Raw genomic sequence first — 27,973 nt, 5'->3', positions numbered from 1 at the left:
ATTAGTTTTCTCTGTTTAGTAGACGTGAAAGACGGGTTTGGTTGTAACGGTAACGAGAATACATTGTAAGCTTGTGCGTTTTCAAGCAGCCATTAATAAATTTCGAATTTGTACATTTCCGTGAATTTGATCGTGTTGTCTTATTCGGAATACGGGCCGTCATAGCCTTAAAGAAACTCTAATTACCAAATTATTAAAACTCCCGGGAAAAGTATTCATTTGTAAGTCAAAGTAATTAAGTTAAAAACGTTAATCAAAAGTGAGTTTTTCGATAAAAAAAATAAAAACTGCAATGAATGCCATGATGTGAAAGATGAAAGTTAAACTTGTGAACATCAGTTATACTTAGTTAATAAAGAATTCAGATTATTTTTAAAAAATTCTATTGCAAAATGCATTATATTTGTTCGAGAATTGAAAACACACTGTTTTAACACAATGTGTCACTTTTTGTGATTTTTCTATCAGCCCCGAAGTTTACCTTCAAGTGAGAATCTTTAGTTGAACGATAATAAAAATCCTATCAAAATGTTTCAATAAACGTTTTGCTCTATGGACGAGATAAGTGTGGAGGCTATGACTGGCGTGGAATATCTGAGTAAATAAAAGAAATAAATCTTTCAAGCTATGGAAATTATCAACGATAGATGTAAACTACTGGCAGTCGTTAAATGACCTGCAACGTAATTCGTTTTATGCGGATTACATGGAAGACTGATTAAATAATTTTGAATCAAAACTATATTTTGCTTTGCTTCAAGAGCTTACACGAAAGTTGAATGAAACTTTTAAAATAACAGTAATTCTCCGCAAAACGAATGAAAGTTTGCAATCCCGCGATAACAAATTGGGGAAATTGGGGGGAAGAAAATTAAGAAACTAAATGAAGAAGAGAAGAAACAATGACTTAATGGAACTAAAAATTGAATTTACTTCTGTTGCGAGGGGCGATTTAAAAAAGTTTAATGATCTAAGAGAAAAACAGGAGTCTATGTTGGCAGAAGAGAAAAAAAAAAAACTTGAGCAATCGGCTGATCAAGAGTTTGTACAAAAAAGTAATTTACTGAGATGTACAATAAACGATCTCAGTAAGAGAAGAAAAATTTTAGTGGAAAATTCAGTGGAAACTACAACCAGAAAATCGTGCAGAGAGTTATGAAATATTGAATTCTGTTTGGTTAACGAATATTTGAAAAAGTTCAATATTCGAGCAAAACCAAAAATTACCTTTTGTTAATGAATAAGGCTTAAATTGATTTATCCCTTTAAAATGTTATTTTTAAGATATTATAAAAACCATTGAATGAAAAGAATGAAAATCAGCGAAGTTAGATTACAAGCAATTTTAAAAAATTGCGCTTCGAGAAAAGCCTTGAAACATGTTACAGACATGTTTTGTGTTAACTTTCATTATTAGACTGCAATTTTGACACAATAGAACTGCTCCTTCCAACAAAAATGTTCTTTCCAGTTCTATTTATTATGCTAGCGTGTTGCTTACGTTGAACGTGTCAAATACAAAATCTCGAGGAAAGTAAATTTGTAATGCTACAGCTGAACTCATAATAAATTCCAATAATTTCATTCTAAACCTTTAATTTTTGGGCAGAAGCATTAACAACTTTCGAATCCATTCAGCTTCATATCCCCAGGAAATTAGAGTACGATAACATAATTTTATTTGGAATTGCTTTTGAACCGAGACAAGCTCTTGGTAAATTTATCTCTTAGTGCGTTAGAGAAGTTACAAATGAACAGATACGTCTTCAGGCTGTAACTTTCCAGGACAAACGTATTTCGTATAGAGTAGTTTTTTCCGAAATGCTGAGAGGTATGCTCGATGTATCAAGTTAAATTTTTTTCTGTTCAAGAAGGTTTCCCCATATTTTAGAATGTTCAGCGCATTGGTTAGATTAATTTTCTGATAATTTTCCAAGGACTTAATGAGAGTTGCGCGGGCATATCCTACGACAAAGTAACATAACAAAATCACATAAACTAATTATAGAATAACACATAAACTAATTATAGAATAACGTCAATTCTGATTCTGATGCTGAATCAATCCATATGACAAAAGTTCGGTCTGGGTCTACTTCACACATTTCTGGATTTTGCATACAGCCGCAGAAACCTAGTGTGCTCTTGTAGCATTAGGACATAACACTTAAGTGTCTAAAAACTTGTATGCCATTGAGCCCAAGACTTCTATTCAATCCAAAAATATAAAATACTCCCTTTCAAATAGAATTTTCTTTGTTTAAATTTAAATTTCTATCAAAAATTTATTTGAATATATTTCCAGTGAAAACGGCAGCCACTTAAAAGGTGGTAACTGACGAAACAGTTAAATGTATGCAAGTAAAAAAATATTAGAAACAATTAATTTGAAATCATGGAACCTAAACCAACAAACTGGATGGAACTGCGATTGTCGGACAAACTTTATTTAAAGATAATAGAGTTGATCAATTGGAGAAGCAAATGAAACAGTTGCAAGAAAATTTTGACAATATGGAAAAAAAAATATGCTTTGCAGGTGAAAAAATCTAAAGGAAGTGAATTTAAACAAGAGGATCGATAGAAACACTTAGTGAAAATATTAAAATGAAAAATGAAAAAATTGAAGATTTGCAGTTGCAGAAGACTAAGTTGGAAGAGAAATCAAATGAATTAAGAGAGAAAGTTAAAGAAAACGAACTACTAAAGGAAAAAATCCAATTGCTTGAAACGGATCACCTAAATTTAGAAAAAAATCAAAATCCGTCAGTACATCAATTGCAAGAAAAATTGACGCTAGAACGTGAGCTAAGGGAACTGAAAGAAAAGTACAGTAAGGAAAAGAAAGCTTTAGAAGAGGAACTAAATTGTCTTCAAGAAGAAAAGCAAATGATAGAAAAAAAACTCGTTGCAGTCATTGAGGAAAAACGCAAATATTACGAACAGTTGATGAATTTAAAGGAAGAATATGTCCTATTAGAGGCGTCTTATAAAGAGAAAGAAGATATCCAGAGTTTATTGGAAAATCAAATCCAAACTCTTAACGATGAGAAGGCAAAAATGGAAGAAAGCCTAAAAGAATTAGAACATTTAAAACACCTACAAAATTCTGAATTAGAAGAAAGTTGAAGAGAGTTCAAATCAAATATTTTTTAGCAGATAGAAAATTTAGAAAAACAACGGCAGGAGTTAAAGAAAGGAATTAGCGATAATGTTGTCGAAAGAGGTAAACTTGAAGAAGAATTGATTGAACTTCGACCGAAACTAGACAAACTTAATTCTACTGACAGCGAGAAACGGCACGTTTTATTCAAAAAAGAGAAAGAGCAGGAATCACTAAGACTCAAAATCGACCTCTTGGAGGCCAAGCAGGAGATGTTGGAAGAAATCCAAACAAAATTAAAACCAATACATGACACCCCAGACGATATGTTATGTCAAAAATGTGAAGAAACGATAGCCTTTTACAGAAACGGTTGTATTACCATGAAAGGTGAAGTACAAGAAAATAAAGAGAAAGTAGAACAAGATATACGTGAAGTTGAAAAGGAAGTAAATGAAATAAATCGCGAATGGAGTGATATGTTTTGGAGACAATGTAGGGCAGAGCATAGGATCGTCGAACTAGACAGACGCATATCTGTGCAACAAGAGCAAGTAGAGCGGGTCGAATATCAAATTGAACTATTGAACGAAAATCAGGCAAATTTAGAAAAAAATTTAAAGCGTGTAGAAAACTTTAGACAAATTTCGACGATTGATTAAAAGCCAGCGTAATTATATGCTAAAAGATCAGAAACGTATTAGAACATCTCTAGACATATCAAAAATAAAGAGATAAATAGAAAAAATTACTTTATAAAAAATTATATTTTTAAATTTTGTATACAATTTTTTGTCATTGTATTTATTTAATAAACATATAGGTCTATTTGATCACAGCAAACTATTTGGTATTATTTGCGTGTGAAGAGGAAGTTAAGACCTTATTCAAGAAGAACTCTCCCTGTATAATATTGTTTTGCGAATATTAATTCTTTCGCCTAGTTTTACATTTGCTCAGTCTTGTTCTGAGACTTCATATCGTCAAAGTCCTCGATTTATTCTATGTTCTGAACCGTTGCAAGAAACTGCTAACGTTTATCAATTTCGATGTTTAAACCAGACTTGAGAAACGCTCTTTTTTTCCATTCTATGCGAAGGTTTGCCGTTCAGATTAATAAGATCATGCATTTTTATTTTCAAAGACTTGAATATTCGTGGACAGAACGTAACGTGGACTTAGGAACTAAAATAGAACGAGAAACGCTTTTGGGGAGTTCTCAGTGAGTTTCAGTCAGTTCCATAAAAATGCAACAAAATTGCTGCGTTTGATAAAATCGGATATTGAAAATGCAATAACATCAGCAAAACTAGAAAAATTATTTTCCACAGGATTATACACGTTTTGTTATTTTTTTGGAAGTAGGGACAAAGCATGACAATTAAATAGGTGTTTTTTGCGAACGCTATATACGACGTAGATAAGAAAAGATCGAGTGTTAGCTTGAGTGGACTGTACTAAGGCCTGATTTTGACAATACTTGCTGTCATTTTTTCCGCTCATTTCAATAAATGAATAATTTTAATGCAGATGCATTTTTATATTTTGTTGATCAGTAGATGAATAATGATGTTAGTGAATATTGAAAAACCCGTACTGTTCATTGCTAAACACAGCAATGAAAATGTAGTCAAACGGATAAAACTTTCTCATCATAGAATCTTATTCATCAAAGATATTTGAAGCCTTCGATATGGTTCTTTAACTGTTGGAATGTAGGTGTTTTTTGATGGCGAACACTAAATTTAGCCCACATTCGACACACTCGCTTAAATATTCTCAAAGAATTTTTAAGTCCATATTGTAATTAGGACCGCTTCTAAATGTTTCATTTCATGGAGTAACTGGTCTTGCTTACTATGCCTTTTATCAAGAAACTTATTTCAATTCTCAAACACTTCGGCACCTAAAGACATTTCCCATCATGTTCTAGGAGAAATCGAAGCAACGGGCAGATCGTTTCTGGCAATGTTAAAAATTCGAGGTCCACATATTAGGCAAGCACAGCGCTGAATGTAGGGCATTGATGAATTATTACACCTTACTGACTATAACGTGTAATAGTGAAGGGTAAAAACGGAAGTCCTATGAAAACCGATTACATTCATGGATTGAATTCAGAATTTCGCATGAATTGCAAACAAAAAGAAAACGTTATCTTAGAGAAAACAATGTATTCTTGAATTGTGATAAATTTTTAAAAAAAAAAAAAACTGTAAAATATTGTAACAAATTACAAAAATAATTCATATACTACTGATTAGTTTTCTTTACTTAGTAGACGTTGAATGTCGCTTTAGTTGTAGTTTAGTTAGTAATAGTAACGATATGAGAATATATTGAATATGTGATATGCTTTTAAGTAGCTATTAATATATCGCTATTGCGGATTTGTGTTTTCCCGCCTAATTCGTGATCCAGGCTTCCGACAGCTGAGTTTGTTTTTGTTTTGTAAAGAAACCCAAACAGAATAAATTTCTGAGTTTAGTGAATGAAACTTCAACCTTTTGAAAAACAAATGATAAGCGCTAAATAAAGGTGCGTTTCTGTGTGTGAAATAAAAACGGCAACAGAACAATGAAGATAATATACCACCCTGTGGATTTACATTGGTTCGTCTAAGGTTTGCGTTGAGAGTGAAAGTTAACCTTTACAAATGGCAAAGACGAATTCGAGACTAAACAATCGACCTTTTTAGTGACGAGGATGAGAAAGCTTCTCTCCATTTATAGGGTATAAACACTACAATGGGGCACGGTACACCATTAAATATCCTACACCACTCTATAGCTATCCGTATATCGACTTGTCAAAATAAGGCGTTAAATGGGAAGTGGTCGAAAAAATGGTCCGATGGGAACCATTTTCAATAGCGTTCGTCCTTGAGGCAGGACAAAACTCTATCAACTTTCATCAAAATATCTCAAAAATTGCGACTTGCATGTTCAATAAAACATGGACCACATTGGACGGACAGACAGATAGATAGGTTTACTTCGCAAACGAAAAATCATTAGATTTGTTTAGTTTTTAAGGATTGAAAATAACCCTCTTTTCCCCTCTTATGAGCTTCAAAATTTATTTAAGTATTCATCTTTCAGCGACCAACGTTTCCTACGAGGATAATAAAGAACTCCGGGAAGTGATCCGAAGAACGAAAATTTATAAAGATTAATGATCAGATAATTGCAAATTGAAATTTCCACAATCTTTGGAGCTACCGCAACCGTTCATGGTGGACACCCAAACTGTGGATACGTTAAATAAATGATAGACCTTGAAAACGACGAATATTGAGCAGGAGAGTTCGGTTGGGCACTAGAAGAAGAAAGAAGGAAATCTTTTACGTTTAATTTATCAAGAAATGAAAAGAATTCAAAAACTTAAAGAATTAAATCAAAAACTCAGAGAAAACAAGTTGCTGGTGGAAGAAATCAATTCACTTGAGGCAGAGAAAATTAAATTAGAAGAAAATGAAAATAAGTCACGAGAAAAACAACGAGAGTTAGAGAAAAAACTTAAAAAAATGAAAGCGAAAAATGCTTGGGAAAAAGATGTTTTAGAAAAAGAACTAGACTCCTTTCGAGAAGAACAACAAGCAACAGAAGATCAACTTGATAAAGCCATTACAAGCTTCGACGAATATATATTTAATTTAATTGAAGAATGTACATTATCCCGGAAAAAGACAAGAATCGAATTGGAGAAGGAAATTTTGGAAGGCGAAGTGAAGCAGCTAATAGAAGCCAAAGAACGGCAGAGGACTGAGTTAGAAGAAGAAATTAATGAGTTAAAAATAAAGCACTTTAACGAGAGGAAAACTTTGGAAAAACAACGAAAGCAAGAATTATCAAGAGCCGAGGAACAACAACGAGAGGTCGTTGATGAAAAAAATGTACTTAAGAAACGATTGGATAAACTACAAGAACAATACAACGAACTTCAAATAGTTAAGGAAAAGAAGTGCAAAAGTATCGTAACGATGAAAAAATATATTTTCTTTTCTTTACTCATCATATTCATTGTATTTATGTTATACTTGTGTACTTCATTTATAATCTATCCAGGAAAGGCAAAGAATAAATGGTAATAATATCGAGTATTTTTCCCCAATGGGAAGAGTATAACAACACAGATCTTATGTTCAACTAAATAAAGTGACGCAATACAAACTATTCAAAAAATTCATTGAATTAATTAAAGGAATAAAAATAATTTAATTTGTGGACAATAAACCAAGTACATAAAGCCTTTTCGATCTATTTATTTCATTGGATTTATCTAAAGAAGAAGGATTTACCTGATTGGTAAGTCTGTCTAGAGCTTTGAATGAGAAGCATTAGCGAAGTTATTTTTAAGGTATCAAATTTCAACGTCATCTGCAGTGTCCACGATTAGACCAGATTTTTATAATAATTCAATATTCGAGTTACTGGTATTTTTACACAACTCCATAAATCTAGCCGGAGTTGCGGTTCGGATGAGTACCACCTACTTTTGCTTATTCTGTTTCCTCAAAAATTCTAAAAATTGCTCCGTTGGCAAGGAACGGCAAGGTTGTACTCTTAGTGAGATGATAAATTTTGACCATTTTCATTGTTCGGTTCCTGATAGAATTTCTGCATATTTACAAAAATATTGTGCCTTCTACCTGACTTGTCATATCTGCTAAGGGTTCTTAAGTCGTAAACTATATAACTATACCGAAAGTACACGATGGATACTCCAGAGTTCGTTCTAAGAGAGCTTCCAATTTCAGAGTTGCACAACTTAAGTGACCATGTATGGACTAAACGGGACTAGACATCTCTATTATCTTATTTGGCTATGTAAAGAAAACTGCTAACAAAGTGTTTATAGGTCCCTTTTGTCAATTATCGTCGGTCTGATACATAGTTCACTTACATTGTATTATTTGGTTACACTTTACCACAAGTATCATTGACTTACTTACTGTCTAGTGTAAGCAATGATTGTGCGAAACTTTTATTAAATTCATTCAAACCTTAAGTGATTTACTCACTTTACCAAAGTCGTCGCTGCCTGTAGCTATCCAAATATGTCCAATGGACTTTGTTTTTTTAAATTTGAAATCTCATCGAAATGCAGACACAAAATTGTTGTATGCGTCTTTGGATAGTTAAGCCTAGCCTTGAAAAACAATCTCCGCAAGTATTAGATCTAAATATTTGAAGCATGAAAAATATGATGAAAAATACATTACACATATGCGGGCGCAGTTAAGATGTACACGTATTGAAGGAAGCCTTTAAAGAAGACTGAGAATGATCGGTGATTTCATATCCAATGGTATACTTTGGGAGTGCCGTAGAGACGACTTGAATTTTTTCATCAAACGTGTTGAATATTATTAACTCGCCTTCTTTTGAAATGTAGACGAAATTTGATACGAACAAGTATTAAGATCAGTGCATGAGCCTAGCACACTGCAGTATGAATGCCTTCAGTATATTTAATATGGCGAATTGTCAAAAGTAGCGCCTTTTGATTGCCGCTTGTTCAGATCGATGCTTGGCTTGGCAAGTGGATCGCTGCCAAAACCAATATCGTTCTTTCGACAGAGTATCGAGTATTATCATAGAGGTGGGAAAAAAAATTGTAGAAAATGCGGGAAAATATTTCGATTAACGTATATTATATTAATTTTTCCTAATAAATGCCTCTTTCAAGTGAAAAAACTATCAAGCACCTTCGCACCTTTACTTCTGCTTAATAATTACGAAGGTGAAGCTGTTTAATTTGATTTTCGTTTGGAAAACAAGTTAAAATTCTATAGTCAAGCATTTGTCATCAACTGCTTCGAAGGGGCTCTTTTAAAACACCGCGTTGTAAGGGGAACGGTTGTAGTCCAATCCATTTTCAGAGAAAAGTACTCTACAATCCTTTCTCTTAACGATCGTTTGAATGTTTGCTTCCATGTTCTTATTAGCATATTCGCTAGATTACAACCTTAGACAATTCATACGTGCTCTCTTATTTATTATAGGATGTTAGTGAAGAGTACATCATAATGTGAAGTATAAAAGGGACGAAGGTCGCCATTAAGAATGTAGAAGCAACTACACGCATTTTCCACATTGTTTTCGTATTAATTGTAGGCGCACCAATAGGTCGACTAGGATTATTTTTAAAATAGTATTCGCGCTCGGTTTTAAGAGATATTTGTATCGGATATAAGTTCTATATCCTCTATAGACTGTGAGTTAAACATAATATTCAATTAAAATTGGTTTGATTTTTTGAAGTGTGAAGACATTGCAAACCGTTGGAAGTTACTTTTAAAGTGGATTTCTCCACAAGAACACTAAGTTTAATTCTGCATTGCTTGCCACATGGCTGAATTGCGTCGCAATTTTGCGCTTACGCAGTACTTGTGTTACGTGCTTTGTGGTGTTCCATAGAGTGCGCTTGAATGTAACAAAGGGTAATGGTAAAAACGAAACTTCGTCCTTTATTGGTAGGAATTAGTAGAATTGATAGAAAATTCGGATGACGTAGGCTACTAGTCTTCTACATTTGCAATTAGGCGGAGATCGTAGCGAAAATTAACGGGTTCGTAGTACATCACCGTAATGTTTGCCATCATAACAACATCAAGTTGCGATAAACGAACCTGATCTTCATTAAAAAATTCAATACAGTTATCGTAGTCGCAATAAATAAAATGTAATAAGTGCTTCTCGCGTTGATTAGATAGACGCGGATCAAAGTATTTCCAAAAAACCTTTTTATGTAATGTAGATCACTATTGTATGTTTAAAAACTCATATCTCTTTATGTAGCAACCTTTGCGTGTTTTTTTTTTTAAATTTTAATTTTACCAAAGCTATTTTATCGTTTGCGAAGACAAGTGATGTCTTTATCTGTGACAATTTTTACTCTTGGCGCTCTATCTGAGTACAATTTCATTTCGGCGGACGTGTCTAATTACGATAAAAAAGTAATCAAAACATATCGGAAAAATTGCTTGATAGAAACAAGGTAGAAACAAAGTAAGCCTAACAAATAATACTTATATTTTGATATGTCCTACTAATAAACTTTTGCAAGAAAACCGATTTTTTTTGATGCAGAAATACATCCATAAGTAAAATCTATCTCATTTATGATCACCAATCTACAAATTATTTTGTGACGTCCTTGTTACTATTTTCATAAAATTGCAGTTTTTTTAAGTAATTACATAATTAGTGTTGTTGTTTTAATAATTAAATAATTACAATGTGGCTGAATAATTTTCGCATAAATTTCGTACGAGTTGATATTTTAATTCATATTAAGAAAAACATTTTCTGAGAGATCATCAAATACATAAGATGACCATCCAAATAAAATATTTTCATCTGTTCCCATAGATCAATGCCTCTCAGCAAACGAATGACCAAAAATAACTCATTTCTGAAAACAATATTTGCCAAATAAGCCCTACAAGTAGATCTACAAGCAATTTGTTTCATGCCGTCTCATGAGAGATGTATATCGTTTCCAAATGTATTCGCGATAAGAAGACAAATTTAATACACTAGCAGATTGGCCAGATTTGGGAGTCGCCAATTATACGGTTAGTCAGAATGATACCAAAAGGAAAAATCGTACAGTGTTTTTTTTTCATAATTTTTACACATCATTGCACAAGATCCATTATGTCGGAATTGTGCAACAGAATAGATTGCCCAATCGGCAAGAAGTAAGCAATGAAGGCAACGATTCCTAGGGGAAGTTGAGAGAGAAGTGTTTCTCGCTATGATTTTGTGGACTTTTCAGCGATAGTGTGGAAAGACAACAACGTTGTTACTTTATATTAGGCTTATATTGCCTCGCAACTGGCAGGCAATACCTGTCGAGACAACAAGCCAAAAGAAGTACGACAGTACGATATGCACATAGCAGAAGTGAGCTTGGTGGAAAGCTACTTAGGCTGCTGTCGGGTTAGAGTGAAAGGCCGCCTATCTATCATCTGTTGAACCTTGCCCTAATAAAATCGTGTATACTTATGGAAAAAAAACTCCACTGCAATGGACATTTCAAACAAACAACCGCCAAATCTTTGGCAATTCGGCAATGACTTGGGTGATGGTGTTTGCAATGTGTCTTATAAATCGCAATAAAACTGGTTAGTCTACTAATGATTCATAGGAGCAGAGTTTGCAGGCGAAAAAACCTAGTTCGCTAACTTTCTCTTCCAATATGTTATCTCGCGATTGCAAACTGTTTAGGTAGAGTTAGTGTTACTTCTACATTTTCATTTAGCTTTTTTCTGAATTTTTCATAGCGATTGAGATAAAGTATAAGAATTTCTTGATCCCAAATTATTTAGTCGATCTGGTAGATACTCCATATAAATTCGTTGCAGTTCATTTAACGATTGCGATGGTTCTTGACAATCTATCTTGACAATATATCTATCGTGGATAACTTTCATAGTCTGGAAGATCAGTTTCTTTTTTTTTGCTCAGAACTTCCGCGCTAGTCATTAGTCTCAGCATTTATATCTCCCATTGTGCCAAATGTTCCTTTTATATGATGTTTTAGAGCGTTTTGGTGGGCTTTTTATTATTAGCGTCCACGTAAGTAGTTTCTAATGGAAGACAAATACTTCAATAAACTTCGATGTTCATAGAAATGTTTAAAAAATTTACATGTTTTGTGATCTTCTTGGATTGTGGCTTAGATTTCATACTCCCCAACAAATATCATCTGATTACCCACGGAGGCACTTTTTACGGGCTTACAGAAGATTGTAGTCGATTAAGTCTCATTCTTTTAGTCGAACCTCCACCGCCATCCATACGGTGGATCCTCAAGCGCATATATTTATATAACTATAGATAAGTATAACACATCACAGAGTAAATCCCCGATCTGACATCTTTGTGCCAATATATTTAACTGACTCATAAGTTTTGTGGAGAGTACCAGCCTATATATAATATTTCCAGACTTTATGATACTAACTTTTAGTAAAGTTGTCCGACTGAATTCACAAAACACTTTGTTAATAATGTATAAATATTTGCTTGCTGGGTATAAGAAATTCCAACTTATAGCTCTTAATCGCACTTAAAGTGTTCTTGATCTTTAAAGTTAGTTTTTCCTTATAAACATAATGAATAAACTACATATACATAAACGTACTAAGAGAAATACAATAATTTCACGATAGCGATAACAATAATCACATGCAGAGCTAAGTTACAGGGAATCGGGAACAAGGTCTGCAGAAATGGGACTCGTTTTCAACTATCGGTTTTCTAGAATATACACCATATGCTGTGCTTGCGAATAACATAAAGCGAACACATTCCATTCCCAAAGTCCCGCAGAAGCAGCCAGCATGATTGCAGCGAATTTCTGATACCTACCTACCCTTTCCACTTATTTATAAATTATTATTTAAAAATTAACTTCAAAGAGGCTGGTCAACCACACAAACACATGAATACGAAAGTTGAGAAAGTACATAATGGCTAAGCAAACATCGATATGTCAACACTGCTATATACGACTTTGAGAAATAGAAGTGAAGGGACGTTCAGAAGGACCAAACATGATCAACTTGAATCTTCTATTAATCATAAATAAGTAAATTCTCTGAAGTGCCTTCATGAGCGAATTACTCGTTTACCATTTTCAACGATACTTTGTAGTAATGCGCGTGATCTACATGTGCATCTCACACCTCTTATCAACAAGGATCACAGAGCTTGGATCTCCTAGACATTTTCTACAATGTACCATGAAAAATCGAAGATTGGAACAATCTTTCACATGGTTTCTCGTGAAGGTAAGGATTATGAAAAAATTTTTTAAATTAGGGTGCCTGACTGTAGGGCGCTGAGTTGTTGAACCTCACTGACTATAACATTTAACATCATGGAATATAAGGGGAAGTCTTAGGAAAACCGATCCAATGATTAGTTTTACAATGTATCGTTGAATTGTGATAATTTTTTTGATAAGATTGTAAAATATTTTTATAAATTGCTAAACAATTTAATAACTGCAGATTAGTTTTCTTTATTTAGCAGACGTTGAAGGTGGTTTTAGTTGTAACGGCAACGATACGAGAATACATTGTAAGCTTGTGCGTTTTCAAGCAGCCATTAATAAATCGCGATTTCGAATTTGTACATTTCCGTGAATTTGATCGTGTCGTCTTATTCGGAATACGGGCCGTCATAGCCTTAAAGAAACTCTAATTACCAAATTATTAAAACTCCCGGGAAAATTGTTCAATTGTAAGTCAAAGTAATTAAGTTAAAAACGTTAATCAAAAGTGAGTTTTTCGATAAATAAAATAAAAATTGCAATGAATGCCATGATGTGAAAGATGGAAGTTAAACTTGTGAATATTAGTTATACCTTTGATCAAAAAGTTAAAAAGAAAACGAATTAGTTAATAAAGAATTTAGATTATTTTTAAAAAATTCTATTGCAAAGTGCATTATATTTGTTCGAGAATTGAAAACACACTGTTTTAACACAATGTGTCACTTTTTGTGATTTTTCTATCAGGCCCGAAGTTTGATAAAGTATTTACCTTCAAGTGAGAATCGTTAGTTGAACGATAATAAAAATCCTATCAAAATGTTTCAATAAACGTTTTGCTCTATGGACGAGATAAGTGTGGAGGCTATGACTGGCGTGGAATATCTGAGTAAATAAAAGAAATAAATCTTTCAAGCTATGGAAATTATCAACGATAGATGTAAACTACTGGCAGTCGTTAAATGACCTGCAACGTAATTCGTTTTATGCGGATTACATGGAAGACTGATTAAATAATTTTGAATCAAAACTATATTTTGCTTTGCTTCAAGAGCTTACACGAAAGTTGAATGAAACTTTTAAAATAACAGTAATTCTCCGCAAAACGAATGAAAGTTTGCAATCCCGCGATAACAAATTGGGGAAATTGGGGGGAAGAAAATTAAGAAACTAAACGAAGAAGTGAAGAAAGAATGACTTGATGGAACTAAAATTTGAATTTACTTCTGTTGCGAGGGGCGATTTAAAAAAGTTTAATGATCTAAGTCTAAGTTGGCAGAAGAGAAAAAAAAAAAAACTTGAGCAATCGGCTGATCAAGAGTTTGTAAAAAAAAGTAATTTACTAAGATATATTAAATAAGCAATTTTAGTAAGAGAAGAAGAATGTTGGTGGAAAATTCAGTAGAAACTGCAACCAGAGAGGCGTGCAGGGAGTTATAAAATATTGAATTTTGTTTGGTTAGCAAAAATTGGAAAAAGTTCAATATCCGAGCAAAACAAGACACAATCTTTTGTTGAATGAAAATCAGTGATGTTAGTCTAAAAATCATTTTAAAAATTTGCGGTACAAAAAAAGCCTCGGAACATGTTACAGACATGTTTTGTGTTAACTTTCATTATTAGTCTGCAATCTCAACACAATAGAACTGCTCTGTCCAACACAAATGCTCTTTCTCGTTCTTCCCATTCTCGTTCCCGAGAGCAGCTACTTAAGGTGTTGTATGTTTAATTTATTAAGCCACAAATTTCGTCATAATATAATAAAAATCAGAGCTTTTTAGCGTATAAAGGATTGTTTTCGATTGCAGTCCTTATATGGTGTAGGATAAAAAATAATAGACTTACGTGGTCTAAATCCCATAAAGTTAATTTTTATGTCACATTACTATTGTGAAGAAAGTTTCATCAAGAAGTATTGAAAATTAGGCATTCCGTTATTTCTTCTTTTTATGTTTGCTATGAATGTAATATTACAACAACAACCTCATCACTTTTTACAATTTCATAAGAATCTATGGTAGCATCAAACAAATCCCAGCTATCGTTGAACATTCGGCAAAGTATATGAAAATGTTTATGAAGTTCATAATTCGTCCTGCAATGCGACAATCGAATGAGTAAATAATGCCGAGTATACCTACCGGGACTATTGAAGGCGACATTACTTAGCGATTCGGAGAAGAAAATATCATCCCTTATTAACTTAACGATCAAAAGGGCGCCAAGACAAACAAAACGTGATCTGAACGGAATTGCTTCGTGGTGCTCCCACAAGGGGATGTTATTAAACCAACAAAAATGTAAAAAATTATCTTCCTCGTGACGCGTTGTGCTGCCTACTAATTATTACATTGGGGATTACGTATTGGATAATGTTCGTAAATTTTCTGATCTTTGGGTAGTTTTTGGCTCCAGATTAAAATTTAATCAACGTATTGTGACAATTACAGCCATATCACTTTTTGGGTTCACGAAGAGATGGACTAAGCAAATGGATGGTCCTTACATAACTAAAAGACTATATATGGCGTTCGTACGCTTCGGTTGTTTGGGCCCCTAACTACGAGATAACTTGAGCGTATTGAAACCGTTTCCTAATTTTCACATGACGCGGTTTAAGACGGGAAATCTGAGCGAACTCTCGCTCCATATGAACACAGATTCATGTTAGTTACTCTTCTCACTTAGAGAAAAGACATATTTCTTAATAACATATGATGGTAAAAAGATGGAATAAAATATCCCCGTTGTTGATTGAAAGTTCAAAACAACGAAAGGGCTGCCTTTTATTATGGGATAAGCACTATTGAAGATGGCTCGAATCGAGCAAATTTAAAGGATTGATTAGTTTGTCTCACTTAAGAATGGGTGCTTAGGCCTTTTGTGCCATAAATGTGGAACGGATTTAGAGATATGTGAAGTATTGAGATTCTCGGCTTTCAAGAAGAAGCTTATAAAGTCTCTATAGAACTTGCTCTCAGTGAAATTTCAAACAATATTTTAGCATAAATTTAATTCTCCATACAATCCCTATACGTAAAATAATGAAGAACTACTTAAAGCAAAACAAGTCTATTATTACCTTTAAGGCTTCACCTGATTTAGTTTCCTCATATTCTATATTTGGTCTATATTTACTAATAATGCAGTGCATTGAGCGTTTACCTGATTTTATATACGAAAATGAAATCTTAAGGAAAAGACGATTTTTTATTGACTTTAGAACATGAAAGGAATTGTTCTACATTGACTTTAGAAACCAAGTAAAAAAATAATATTTGGTCGCAATCGAATCTTTTATATCCGTCACTTTTATGCTATCTATATCCACTCTCCAAGTCTTCGTTTCTGATAGGCATATCAATGGGATTATGGAGACAAAATTAAACTTAATCCACCATAGTCGACACGTGCGCGATATTTAATTTCGAATTAACCTATTTAGCGTTTCGGGCCCACCGTACCCATTACCTTTCTAGACAGATACGATATTTTCGTGCGAGGAGTGTACAGAATAATTTTTAATTTTTTTCCTATGAGTAATAGACAGAAAATGTGAAAAAAAAGTGAAAAAAATAAAAATTTGATCACTTACAACTGGTAGGGTCCTCCGTAAAATGAATACAGAGTATATAAGCTTTCGATCTTTCATAACGCACGAGTAATAAGTAAAAAAACTACAAATTTTTGCTTGGAGAAACATCTATGTGTCCAGTTTGCGCAGTGGGCGTGTGCTTTGACCAAGTGTAGCCATCGTTATTACCAACGGCTTTACGTTTCCAACCATGGCAATGTTTACGATAGACATTACACAGCCAGACCGACAGATAGATGGATAGATAGATGAACATGCTTATACTCAGTTTAGAATTTAATGGTGATCAAGAATTTATATGCCTTACGGAGTTCTCGCAACCTGCTTCCGGCACACCTTCGCGTAATTTGTCTTTGTGTGAAGATTGACTTTTTCACATACTGGAATCTTTATTAAAAGAGCTTACAAGTGATAAGAGTTTTAATTTGCTGAGTAGCTGTAGATGTTTATGTTCGTTGACTCATTGAGCAGGTGCTTTCTCACTATTGCCTAAAAATTGTCGCTGTGTGAGAAGCAAGAAGTGGGTGTGTTTTTTATATGTAGATTCGAATGTTTAATTAACTAACTAAAATAAAGTGAGCCATTGATAAAAAGTATATGGTCTTATATAGCGCCAAAGACTTCGTTTTTTGTTTACCAAACATAAAGATAATAAATAAGCAAATAAATATTTTGCGCTTGTTTTCTTCGTAATCTATACAATAAAGTTTATTTAAAAATTTATCTTTCAGTAAAAACGTCGGCTATCGCGACATTGCTAACCAATCCTAAAAGGTAACCGTCGAGGTGTTTGTGAAAAATATTAAAAGCATCCATTTAAAATCATGGAACATGCACAAGTGAATGATGGTATTGGCAAAAAGACTCTCGGTAAAGAATGGAAATTACTCACCGAAGCTATGAAAATATTTTATGATAAACATGAACAGCTCGAGAAATTTTGTCAAGAACAATCGCAATCTTTATGTGAAATGCGACGAATTTTTTTGGATTACGTTCAAGATCAATTATGCAGTGTTGAATCAGAAAATCTCTCGGCTTTGGGTCAACCAAATGAGAAACTCCGATTAAAATCAAATGAAAATATTAAAATAACAGTAAATGTTAATAAAATAAAAAAAAATTCAGAACACATTACATTAGAGTTACTTGAATGGAGCCGGCAGTGTATTAAAACATCGAATTCAAGCACTTAATGATAATTGGAAATGTTTAGAAAACATTCGAAAGTAGTTAGAAGTTTTCACCCAAAGAGAAAAATCTGAGCTGGGACAACAACTTTATTCTCTTGAGAAGAAGATATTCGCCGCCGAACAAGAGTTGCTTACATATGATAACAGAACTCCTTGCTTTTAGCCTCTTATATAAGAGGGATTGTGTATAGAAAGATCGCCCAACCTTTAATTACTTTTGTATACTTGCAAGCGAGTTGAGTTCGTTCTAAATATAATCGGTCTTTTAAAATTGGTCGGTAATAAATTAAAATTGCGATGAGCGTACATCATCTGCATTAAATAATCACAAGTGGCTAACATGTTTATAACCAATAACAATAAAAGTTGTAAAAGTGATTTTGTTCATTCATTACTTAGGCGCTAAAGCCAACAAGATTAATTGAATAAACAAAAAAAAAATAAAAAAATAAATAATGACAAAAATTGCAACAAACTGTTAACGAAACTCAAACGGTTCGTTATTTTGCTTATCCATTGCCATTCAAGGGCGACTTCTGATGACTTCTGAAAGGAAAACAAAAAAACTTTTGCTTTTTCGCTCACTTTTCATTAATTCTTTCAAACATTAGTTTGCTCACTTGGTTTCGATTAAAATTATGAATGAATTACTAGTGAGGTCTGAGGTTATCTGGACTGGAAAAAAGTAAACACTTTCGAAATATGTCGTTATGTAAGAGAGAAATAGTGAAAAAAATGAAAATATTTAAAGGAAAGGTTCACTTTTTATTTTTAGTTACCTGCATATACGAAAAGTCATATAACAAATATTTTTTTTATTCATTATTATAATGTGGGAAAATTCAAGGATCGTTTGGAGAAGATTTTTATATAAATTTTCGCGGTAGGTGGAATGTCAACAACATACAGTTAGAGATAGATGGTTAATTACCACTTGTCGAGATAGCAATTTAGCATTCGGTTTCAAAAAAGAAGGATAGACGTTGCTTAAAAATTTGATCTGCTGAATGAAAAGGTATTGCTGGTTATTCCAGCAGCCGAAGCGTTTACAAAAGCCATCGCAATCCAAGTTGCACATATTCATTTCTTGCGTGACAGATCCAAAGTTTTTAAAATCTATATCCTACGGTAGCTATCTTTGCAAATTATGCATATTTGTCATTAAAGTTTGTGAACTGAGCATAACATCGCTATATATTTCTAAATATTCTATAATATCTAAAAAAATTAAAAATCGTTGGAACCATACCAAGCAAATCTCTCATATATTGAGTTCTTTATCAATATAAGTAAGCGTAAGCCAAGCAACACTGGCGTCTAATATTAATTTATTTTGCCCGATAAGAAAACAATTACATTTTTTGCATTTTTTTATGGATATGTTGACTTTTATTGAGCAGATGTAAAGCTCCGTTACATATGGTAAGCTCTAAACTATTTAATATTTTTTTCGTTAAGCAAATAAGTTAAACTATTGCTGTCAGGTATTTTTATCTATTAAACCACTTCGTAGCGCCTTTTTTAAAAGGTGGGGAGTGGTTGTAAATATGATTCGATCAAATCGATATTCAGTGGGTTTCGTCCTTAGGTCAAAACACGTCAGCAGTTTCATCAAAAATGCTCCAAAACGAATAAAGTAGACTCTCGATTACAAAACTTAAGTCAAAGATTAGAAAAAACTTTTATAAAGTGAAAATAATGAGAAGATCAAAATCCATGTATAAAAAACAAAAAATGAAAATAAGAAAAAGAAAAAGAGTGCGCATATCTAGCATAGAGGCATACTTGCAATCAATACGCTTATTATCGAAACGCAGACACAAAGTCGTTATGTGCGTCTTTGGACAATTAAATCTCATTTTGAAAAACAATCTCCACAAGCACTTAACCTAAATGTGTGAAAAATTTGTAAAAATATGATAAAAATACATTACACATATACGGGTATAATTACCATGTACACGTGCGCAATTGATTTCATTGAAGGAAGCTTTTAAAGAAGATTGGGAATGATCAGGAATTTCATACCCAATGGTATACTTTAGGAGTGTCGCAGAGCGGATTTCAATTTTCTGATAAAAATTGCTGAAAATTATTAATTCTTGTTCTTCAAATGTAGACGATACTCAAGATATCAAGAAGTATTAATACCAGCAGGCGATCGGTATGATTCAGTATAAATGTTTTCGGTATATTCAGTATGGCGGATAGCCAAAAGGAGCATGTTTTGTTTATAAGGACACTTTTTGAAACTGTCTTTTAGGAACACAGTACATTTCGTTAACAAGACAGTTTTGAGCGCTACGTCTCATTTCAGGCAACGCAGACCTTAGTGGATATCTGATTAAGGAAAATCATCAGGGATGAGCATGGAGTATGTCAATCGGGATTACATACTTGTGTCACATCTCTCGAAGAAACCTTGCGACATTTTATTTAGAATTGTTTAATACTAATGCAATTTTAGCGAGAATGTGAATACTTCTTTCGAGCTCCTTTTAGACGAAGAAGGAGCCGTGTTTGTCTACATAAAGAACGGTAAAACAACTATTGATCAATGTAAAAAATCACGTCAAAGATTTTGTCGTTTGAATTTACATAATTCTTCAATTAAGCCATTTAAAAGTTATAATATTTAGCCTTAGAAAGTGAAAAGTTAGCCTTAGAAAGATAAAAGACGTACGCGAATAACGAATATACGCGTGCTGGCAAATATAATGGAGTCACGAGCTACGAACGGTTACAAAATTAAACTCGCTGCATTTATCGGTAAGTTTTGGTCGTTGGTCGTTATTCTTAAAAATCGGAATTCATTATATTGATCGTAATTCGATGGTTCCTTCAATTTACAGCAAATTAAATATTTAAAAAGACTTTGAGCTAACTGGTTCCATAAACTGCACTCTTTCTTAATGACTGTATGAATAATTATTTCTGCGCCACGCGCAAGTATGATTGCTACATTCGTTCGGTACATTCCTTTGATTACAACTTTGGAAAGTTCACAGGTGCTTTTTTAGATGTTGTAGGATGTTCTTGAAAAATACTTCATATGCAGACGATTGTCATCGTTTAAGATGTTGCAACAAGCAGATTACTTTACGTATTATTTGACATTATAATATTCACCTAGTTAAGAACACCAACAACATAAAAAACTGCTTTCGAAATATTCCCTTCACAATAAATAAATGAAAATAATGTGGCAACTGCATATTACTTTCGTAGTAATCATGGGAGTAGAAAAGGATCGATTGGGATTATTTCTAAAAATAAGTTTTCAAGTGTTTTTGACAAATATTTTGATCTAACTCACAGACAACAGTTTGCAATCGCGGGATAGTAAATTGAAAGAGAAAATTGGCGAACTATATGCAGAACTAAAAGAAAACGACTTAGTGGAGATTGAAATTGAATTCCTTTCCCAAGCGAGAGGAAATTTGGAAGAGGATGCAAAGAATTTTCATGGCCCAGCACAGAAAGAAAACTCTAAGTTGGCAGAACTGAGGCGAGGAAAGCAAAAGCTTGCCCAAGCGATGAAGGATAGACACGTAAAGGCAGAGTATAATCAAAACACTAATTTGCTGAATCGTAAAATTAAAATTCCTAGTGAACAAGGAAAAGGGTTTCATTCCGTCGAACACGAGAAATCTGTTGCAGATTTGCTTGATCTGCTTGATGAGACGCACAAACATGTGACGGAAGTTCAAGAAATTTGTGAAATGTTATGCAACGGCTGCACCTTCAGAACTCAGCCACTTACGAAGGGCGAAGAATTTGACTTCAAATATTTACAAGAGGAAAATACACATCTCCTTGGTACAATAATAGCACTCAGTCGAGTCAATGCAAGTTTGCCCTCGCATAATGGCATGTCGGAGGGAGAAACTAATGAACGGATCGAGGAAATAAGGAATAATAATTTACTATTGAAGACACAAATTCAATTGGTTAGCAAAGAGAAGGAAACATTGGAAAAAAATTAAAACTGCTTGAGAATGAAGAATTAGCAAGGGGTGTATTAGAAGAACAGCTCAATCAGCTGAAAATAAAATACTTTGATCACGAAGACACTATAGAAGAGGACAAAACGGCTCTCCCCTTTCGCTTAAAAAGTGGCTGAAGGTGTTTGTGTTCCCAATTTCGCAGCAAACAAAATTTATTATATATATGAAGCTATTGTCATATTACGTAATTCTTTCTCATCTAATGCGGTTCAAGTATCCTGACACCTGTGAGACTGTGTATGTAACAGAAAACTTACCCGACAGTATTAAGAAATAATGAAAGCAAAACCTAAATGAGACTAAGCGCTGCATTCTCCATAAACTATACCATCGGCTTTAATGCTTGTGACATCTCTCACAAGGCAATTTTTCTTTACAGACCCGCCTATCGCTGCAAGCTAAGGTCCGCAATAAACCTTAGAAGCAACGATGCGTGCTTTCTAGCATACAAAATGGATTGCTGTCGTCAAGCATTGATTGCAAAAAGCAGATCCTTTTTTAATGTAATCATTATATCTGCTTGGGAGTGAAGACATGAAAGTGTTAAAAGTGTAACTCATTGGAAAATCAAATCCACTCGTCTTTGGCTTTCGTTTATATCCAACGTGTTTTGTGACTACGATAGACTTTCACTCTAAAGACGAGAAATTAAAGCGAGTCTTCATTGGCACCTTGCAGAGAGAATAAAGGAGTTGTTGGTGAGAAAAGTGAACTTTGCAAAAAGAATCCTGGAATGCACAGAAATTTTTTTGCATGCGTGTGATGAAGTTGATGATGACAATGGTTAATAAATCATAAGCATAAAGGATCTACACAAACACTTCTCATCTGCTTATAGATACAACGCTTTAGTCATTTTATGGGTAAAAGCTCTTCCGAAAAATGTGAACGTTAGATGCTTTCTCCTTCATATTAGTTATGTAGAACATCTTTGTTGTGCCACTTAGTGATAGCTTCATTTTGCAGTTGCAATTGAGGAACATAAATCTGTGTTAATTTTTTTAAAACTAATGCTTAAATAAGAATTCCTTGAAACAATAAAAAGCTGTTACCGTCGCATCAAATGTGACTTACGATTAAAATAAATAAAAATAGTAAAATCTAGTTATTCTTTAACTTAGCTTCCCAAAGGAACTTCGCATTTATTTAAAGGTTTTGTAAACATTCATTCCGTCTTATGGTGCAATTTTTGAAGGTATTTGGTGTAAAGTTTTTTCTTCGGATTCGCTTCTTCGAGTGAAGAAACGCGATGTAGAGAATGTACGGGATAACTGATGTACTAAATTTTTCCATCATATTAGTTTTAAGTGAGAGCGTGTAGTGGTAGATGAGTGGCCTTTTCATAGCCTGCCTGTTTTTAAAGTTTGTCTAAGTCTTGGGTTATACAAATCTCCCCACCCTAGATAGCAGAAGATAAATGCTTTGCAGAGTTTTTTTAACGCACTTCTTACATATATTTTTGCTCATTTGGGTGGAATGTAAATAATTGAGGCATTCCTTTCACGCAGAGATTTTTGCTGGATTGTTGAAGAATTTACTGAAAAAAGAAGAGATCATAACCCACAGCGTGCACCGAAAGTTTTTCGAAAAGGTATTTACGAAAGCCTTACCACACAAACATGTATGAATTGTGCTTTCATTAAAAAAACTCTTACCCAAAAGAAAATATATTTAAATTGAAGGAAAACTAATGCTTGCCAAACGATGAATTCTTATAAAGGAAGAAAATGTTAAGAATATGTTGTCGATGATATAAATTTTACCTCCCTATTTGTCCAAATTGTGTACGGAGGAGTTGTAATCTCTATTTTTATGCCATATATCACTAGTGTTACAAGGATATATTAAGTTTGTGCGGATGTATGCAGCTACCAGTAGGACGTGAGTTAGGCACACCTTCTATTACAACCTATGCTCATCTGCCCATCTATCCCTCTTGTTTAGTTGTGTTCAATGTATAGATGGAGGTTTTTGAGGTATTCTGATGATATATAATGCATTGAAATCTTTTGACCCAAGCACGAACGCTATGCAAAATGGTTCGGAACGGACCACTTTCTTGACTGCGCTTCATATAACACATTATTTTGAAAAGCCATTGTATGAATAACAGTATTAAGCGAACTGGTGCAGAGTATTTAATAGTGGGCCACACCGTACTGTAGTGTTTTTACTTGTTGTTTTCTTACATGAAAATTACACGACATTTCCATTGTCTAATATTCTCATTTAATTTTGAAGCAATAAAGATATAAAACTTTGACGATCACTCAGTAAGTCAATCTAGGGTGAATTTATTGTGCTCTTCCTTCAACCATATGGAAAAAAAAATTTCGCAAACAATAATCTTTCTCGTTCATGTCGACCAACGAATCGAAAACTGTCCGCAAAAATTGGAATAATAGGAAATGTCTTTGTATTGAACTTAGAGATTATCTACAATGTTTGAGGGAATTTTTAAATCAGCGCAGAAGGCAACCTATGTCGGGCTATAATTTGATATGTCTTGGCTATCATAGAAATACTTTAAGGTGGGATTGTACACCTCCGTTCAAACTTGATATTAGGTTTCGACAAAGAGTGCGTGCGTAAAATTTGACTTCAGGATTAATGCTGACGTGTGATGTTTTTTTCTGTCGTAGGCGAATTGTTTTCAAACAATCAAAAACACAATAGTAGGCCACTGTTCATACCGTTTCAGTTGATATATATTATTCATACAACGACTTTGCAAAATAAGATATTATATATGAGGCGGTTGAAAAGACATCTGAAAAATTGAGCAAAACGAAACAAAGAGGATAGAAAGACATACAAACTTAAATAGGTTTGCTAAAAGCTGGATCTATCCCAAGTCCTAACGAGTGTTGCATACATCTTACCACCTGTACAACAAAAGGTGTAGGGTATAAAAATTCGCGGTGAATAGCTTGGGGACACGAATTTCCGCGTGACGTTTCTATTTGCACTTTTAATGGAGTTACTCTTTAAAAAATGATTTTGGAGTTGCATCGCGCCTTAACGTATCTGAACAAGATTCGATTCACAGCACTTGCGTTGGAGTCAACAATTATAAAATTGTTCAACTGTTTTGTTTTTTTAAATCCTAATAAATCTTCTAATTGACAAGAAATGGTTACTTAACTTACACATTTGTCTTTCAGTGAAAATCAATTACTTCGACTGAGCAAAAGGAAGAAAGAAAAAAGAGGCAAGAATTAAGAGGCATAATGGCTACTGCGACGTCTTCGAATGAAGCAAGTAGTGCTATGCAAATGCTGACAGATGAATATCAGCGATTACAAAATGCTATACCGCGTCCTCTAAGTGAAATGCAGCTATTTGTTCTCCGTCATATTCAAGAGCAATACGAGAACTTGCAAAATAAATGCTTGCAAGAAGAACGGGAGCACTTGGCAGAAAGTGAAGCTTGGAAAGAAGAGTGCAATCGTATGAGAGAGATTTTACAAGATGCTTATAGACTGTTGCAAGAGAAAGAAAACTTGAACAAATTACAAAAGAAATATGATGACTTATTCAGAGAAAATGATATTTTATTAAAAGAGAAAAGAGAACAAGAAAATACTTCTAAAGAAGAGATTGATTCTCTTCTAACAGAAAACGAAACTCTAAAAGCAGAAAGACGGGAACTGAAAGAGAATATTTGCCACTTAAATACCGATTTAGACATCTTGCGTTCTGATGCAGGATCATTAGAGAACCGTGAGTTTAGATATCAACGTCAAATTGAAAAACTTGATGGCGATAATAAAAGCTTATTAGAAAAAATAACGCATTTACAGCAACGAATGCGAGATGAGGATGAAAACAACGAAAAATTGAAACGAGACAATGAACAGCTCCATCAAGCAAGTAACGAAAAGGATGAATGGCGAAAAGAAGTAGACAATTTGAATGAAAAATATTGTTCACTTCGAGCACATTGCACTGCTGTAGAAGGTGTCAGAAGTAAATTGCAAGAACAAATCAATTCATTAAAAACTCAAAATCAAATTCTTGGTGATGAAAGGAATAATTTAAAAAGTCTAAGCCATCAACGAAAGATTGACTGTGAAGAGCAAATTAAACAATTACGAGCAAGTTCTTCAGAGCAGAAAGAAAACTTTGAACAACGGTTAAACTCTATTCAAAATGAGAAGTTGGTTGCCGAGCAACGACTTCATAAATTAATTGCTGAAAAGGAACAACAATTGAGTCGATTGCAAGCTGCTTTGGATAAGTTAAGTTCAGAAAATTCGAGTAACAAGGAAAGGCTATCAACTTTAACCCAGCAATATAGCATTTTAGAAAATGAATCTAAAAACATACGTGAGCATAATAACTATCTGATGGGTACACTTAAAACCTTGACCGAGGAAAATGCCAGTTTGCAGTCACAGGAAAGGCACAATGTTCAGCTAGAAAATAAAATTCAATCGAAAGATAGGGAAATTAAAAATTTAAAAGAAAATTTTGAAAAAGCTAAGGATTTAAAACAACAGCAAATGCATGAATTAGAGGAGCGACATAAACAATTGCTCAAGTCTCAACTCGACGAAAATAAAGAGAAATTTGATAAACAATTTTGCCAATTAAGTGCAGAGTATTTTTTACTTCGCGCCAATTGTAAAAAGTTGGAAGAAGAAAAAGACAAACGAGCGGAAGAAGTGTTGTCGTTGAGCAATGAAAATGAAGAGTTGAACGGCAAAAACTCAAGTTTAGAAGAAAAGCTTAGACAGGAAGCTTGTTTAAAAGAACAGCAAAGGTCTATGCTAGAGGAAAGACTTACGCAATTACAAGCGAAATACTCCGTAGAAATAGATTACTTAAAGAGTCAAATCAATTCTCTTCAACAAGAAAAATTCGCCGGCCAACGTGTATTTAATGAAAAGGAGCAGCTAGTGAAGCAATTGCAAGATGCTCATTATCAGTTAACGCAACAAATTAACGTTTTAACGGAGCAATTAAACAGCCTGAGAGAGAACGATTTAAAGCTTCTACAAGGCGAAAGGGAACATCAGCTTAAAAAGATAACAGATCTATGTAGCACAATATCGGAAAAGGAAAAAGTAATAACAGCTCTATGCGCACATAATGAAAACATACAGTTAGAGAAAAGCAACTTGAAAGAACAACTGGAGAATTCTGCAAAGGAAGTTGAAATGATATCCGGTTCTAAGGCAAAATTGCAAGAAATGTATGATGCACTAAATTCAAAACTGCATATGTTGCTTGATAAAGCAGGTCGTTGCACTCGCACATTGCAATCTACATTAAATCACAAGGAACAAACGCTGGATAATCAATTGAGACAATTCAATAGATTACATCAAGAATTCGAAAATGATAAATCATTTCTTATGGAAGAGAGTAGAAAAAAAAATTTGGAGATTATCAAGTTGCAAAAGGAAAAAGAAAACTTGGAAGAGATTATAAAGGAAATTAAAGAGAGAGAAAGAAAACTACTAGACATGCAAAGCAAAAATTTAGGAGCAAATAGGAGATCTGAACGTATTTGTGGGTATGATATTCGACGCTGGCACTCATATATAAAGCATGACAAGGGCACAATGACAACAGGTGAGTGAAAAGGAATTCTTCGATAACAATTTCAAATTAATGTAAAGCCTCTATTTCTTTCTCTAGAGTGTGCAGAAGTAGAGGTAGAAACCATTTTGCCGACAAATCAGAGCCAAAACAACGCTATTAACGTTAAATTGAAAAATTACTTACCAAAGTCCAAAAGCTTTATTTTACAAAAACCTTCGACAGAAGACCATACGAAGTGCCAAAGAGAGCTGAGTCGCTGCAAATTAAATTTCTCCAATGCCGAATTGCAAAGTGAAGAAGATCTGCTTGACTCGCATACCGGCAGTGAGGACACAGAAAACTTGGTTCAAAGTTTAGAAGAAAAAGAGAGTTCGGCTCGTGAACTTTATGATATATCATTGTCGATTTTACAGGCGAACCGTATGCGATCATTAAAGGTACAGTACAGCATGCTTATATAGATATATACATACATATATAAATTTCCTATGCAACTTTTTATTTATGCAAAATGCTTTAAATTTATAATTGATTTTTCATTTTATTTTTTTGTTAGAGAAAGTTGAAATTCACTGAAGCGAAATACCAAATAGCCAAAACGTGGATAGAATTCAAGCGTGGCGAAATCCAAAAATTTGATCGCGATGAACTTTAATTTGATCTCAATATTTTTTTCCAAATGTCAACATATTTTAGCAAAATAATGGACCTTAACGATTATGTTTTAAAAAATTTT

At 33.7% G+C, this 27,973-nt stretch overlaps 4 protein-coding genes across 10 annotated transcripts in view; all 4 read left to right on the top strand.

Annotated features, from left to right (window-relative positions):
* The window catches only part of LOC119632782 (centromere-associated protein E), a 31,467-nt gene extending 25,001 nt beyond the window's left edge, over nucleotides 1–6,466 (top strand). For both annotated transcript variants that reach the window (XM_038025861.1, XM_038025860.1), the window contains one exon: nucleotides 6,205–6,466. The gene's annotated coding sequence lies outside the window, so the exon portion shown is untranslated. The remainder of the gene's footprint in view (nucleotides 1–6,204) is intronic.
* The window catches only part of LOC119632861 (trichohyalin-like), a 36,799-nt gene that overhangs the window by 2,985 nt on the left and 5,841 nt on the right, over nucleotides 1–27,973 (top strand). The window contains exons 2-8 of the mRNA XM_038026000.1: nucleotides 2,306–3,124; nucleotides 3,173–3,702; nucleotides 6,426–7,127; nucleotides 7,171–7,189; nucleotides 20,999–21,630; nucleotides 24,882–27,267; nucleotides 27,334–27,674. Of these exons, the coding sequence (XP_037881928.1) occupies nucleotides 2,608–3,124; nucleotides 3,173–3,702; nucleotides 6,426–7,127; nucleotides 7,171–7,189; nucleotides 20,999–21,630; nucleotides 24,882–27,267; nucleotides 27,334–27,674 (5,127 nt within the window). The 5' untranslated portion in view covers nucleotides 2,306–2,607. The remainder of the gene's footprint in view (nucleotides 1–2,305; nucleotides 3,125–3,172; nucleotides 3,703–6,425; nucleotides 7,128–7,170; nucleotides 7,190–20,998; nucleotides 21,631–24,881; nucleotides 27,268–27,333; nucleotides 27,675–27,973) is intronic.
* On the top strand, nucleotides 16–27,956 carry LOC119632784 (trichohyalin-like). 6 transcript variants are annotated; one of them, XM_038025864.1, is made up of 4 exons: nucleotides 16–221; nucleotides 24,852–27,267; nucleotides 27,334–27,674; nucleotides 27,794–27,956. In XM_038025864.1, exons 2-4 carry the CDS (start codon nucleotides 24,918–24,920, stop codon nucleotides 27,890–27,892), a joined length of 2,790 nt encoding a protein of 929 aa, XP_037881792.1. In that variant the 5' UTR covers nucleotides 16–221; nucleotides 24,852–24,917; the 3' UTR covers nucleotides 27,893–27,956. The 6 variants fall into 6 exon arrangements, with proteins under 6 accessions (XP_037881792.1, XP_037881793.1, XP_037881791.1 ...); XM_038025865.1 differs by having other exon boundaries at nucleotides 16–259; XM_038025863.1 differs by lacking the exon at nucleotides 16–221 and adding an exon at nucleotides 12,528–12,908.
* LOC119632785 lies at nucleotides 14,269–17,818 on the top strand. The gene is made up of 2 exons (XM_038025869.1): nucleotides 14,269–14,606; nucleotides 17,219–17,818. The coding sequence occupies exon 2, from the start codon at nucleotides 17,312–17,314 to the stop codon at nucleotides 17,681–17,683; it is 372 nt and encodes a 123-aa protein (XP_037881797.1). The 5' UTR covers nucleotides 14,269–14,606; nucleotides 17,219–17,311; the 3' UTR covers nucleotides 17,684–17,818.

Source organism: Glossina fuscipes, unplaced genomic scaffold (assembly GCF_014805625.2).
Source record: "Glossina fuscipes isolate IAEA_lab_2018 unplaced genomic scaffold, Yale_Gfus_2 2, whole genome shotgun sequence".
In the NCBI taxonomy this organism is placed as follows: Eukaryota; Metazoa; Arthropoda; class Insecta; order Diptera; family Glossinidae; genus Glossina; species Glossina fuscipes.
This window is presented reverse-complemented; position numbering and strand designations above follow the sequence as displayed.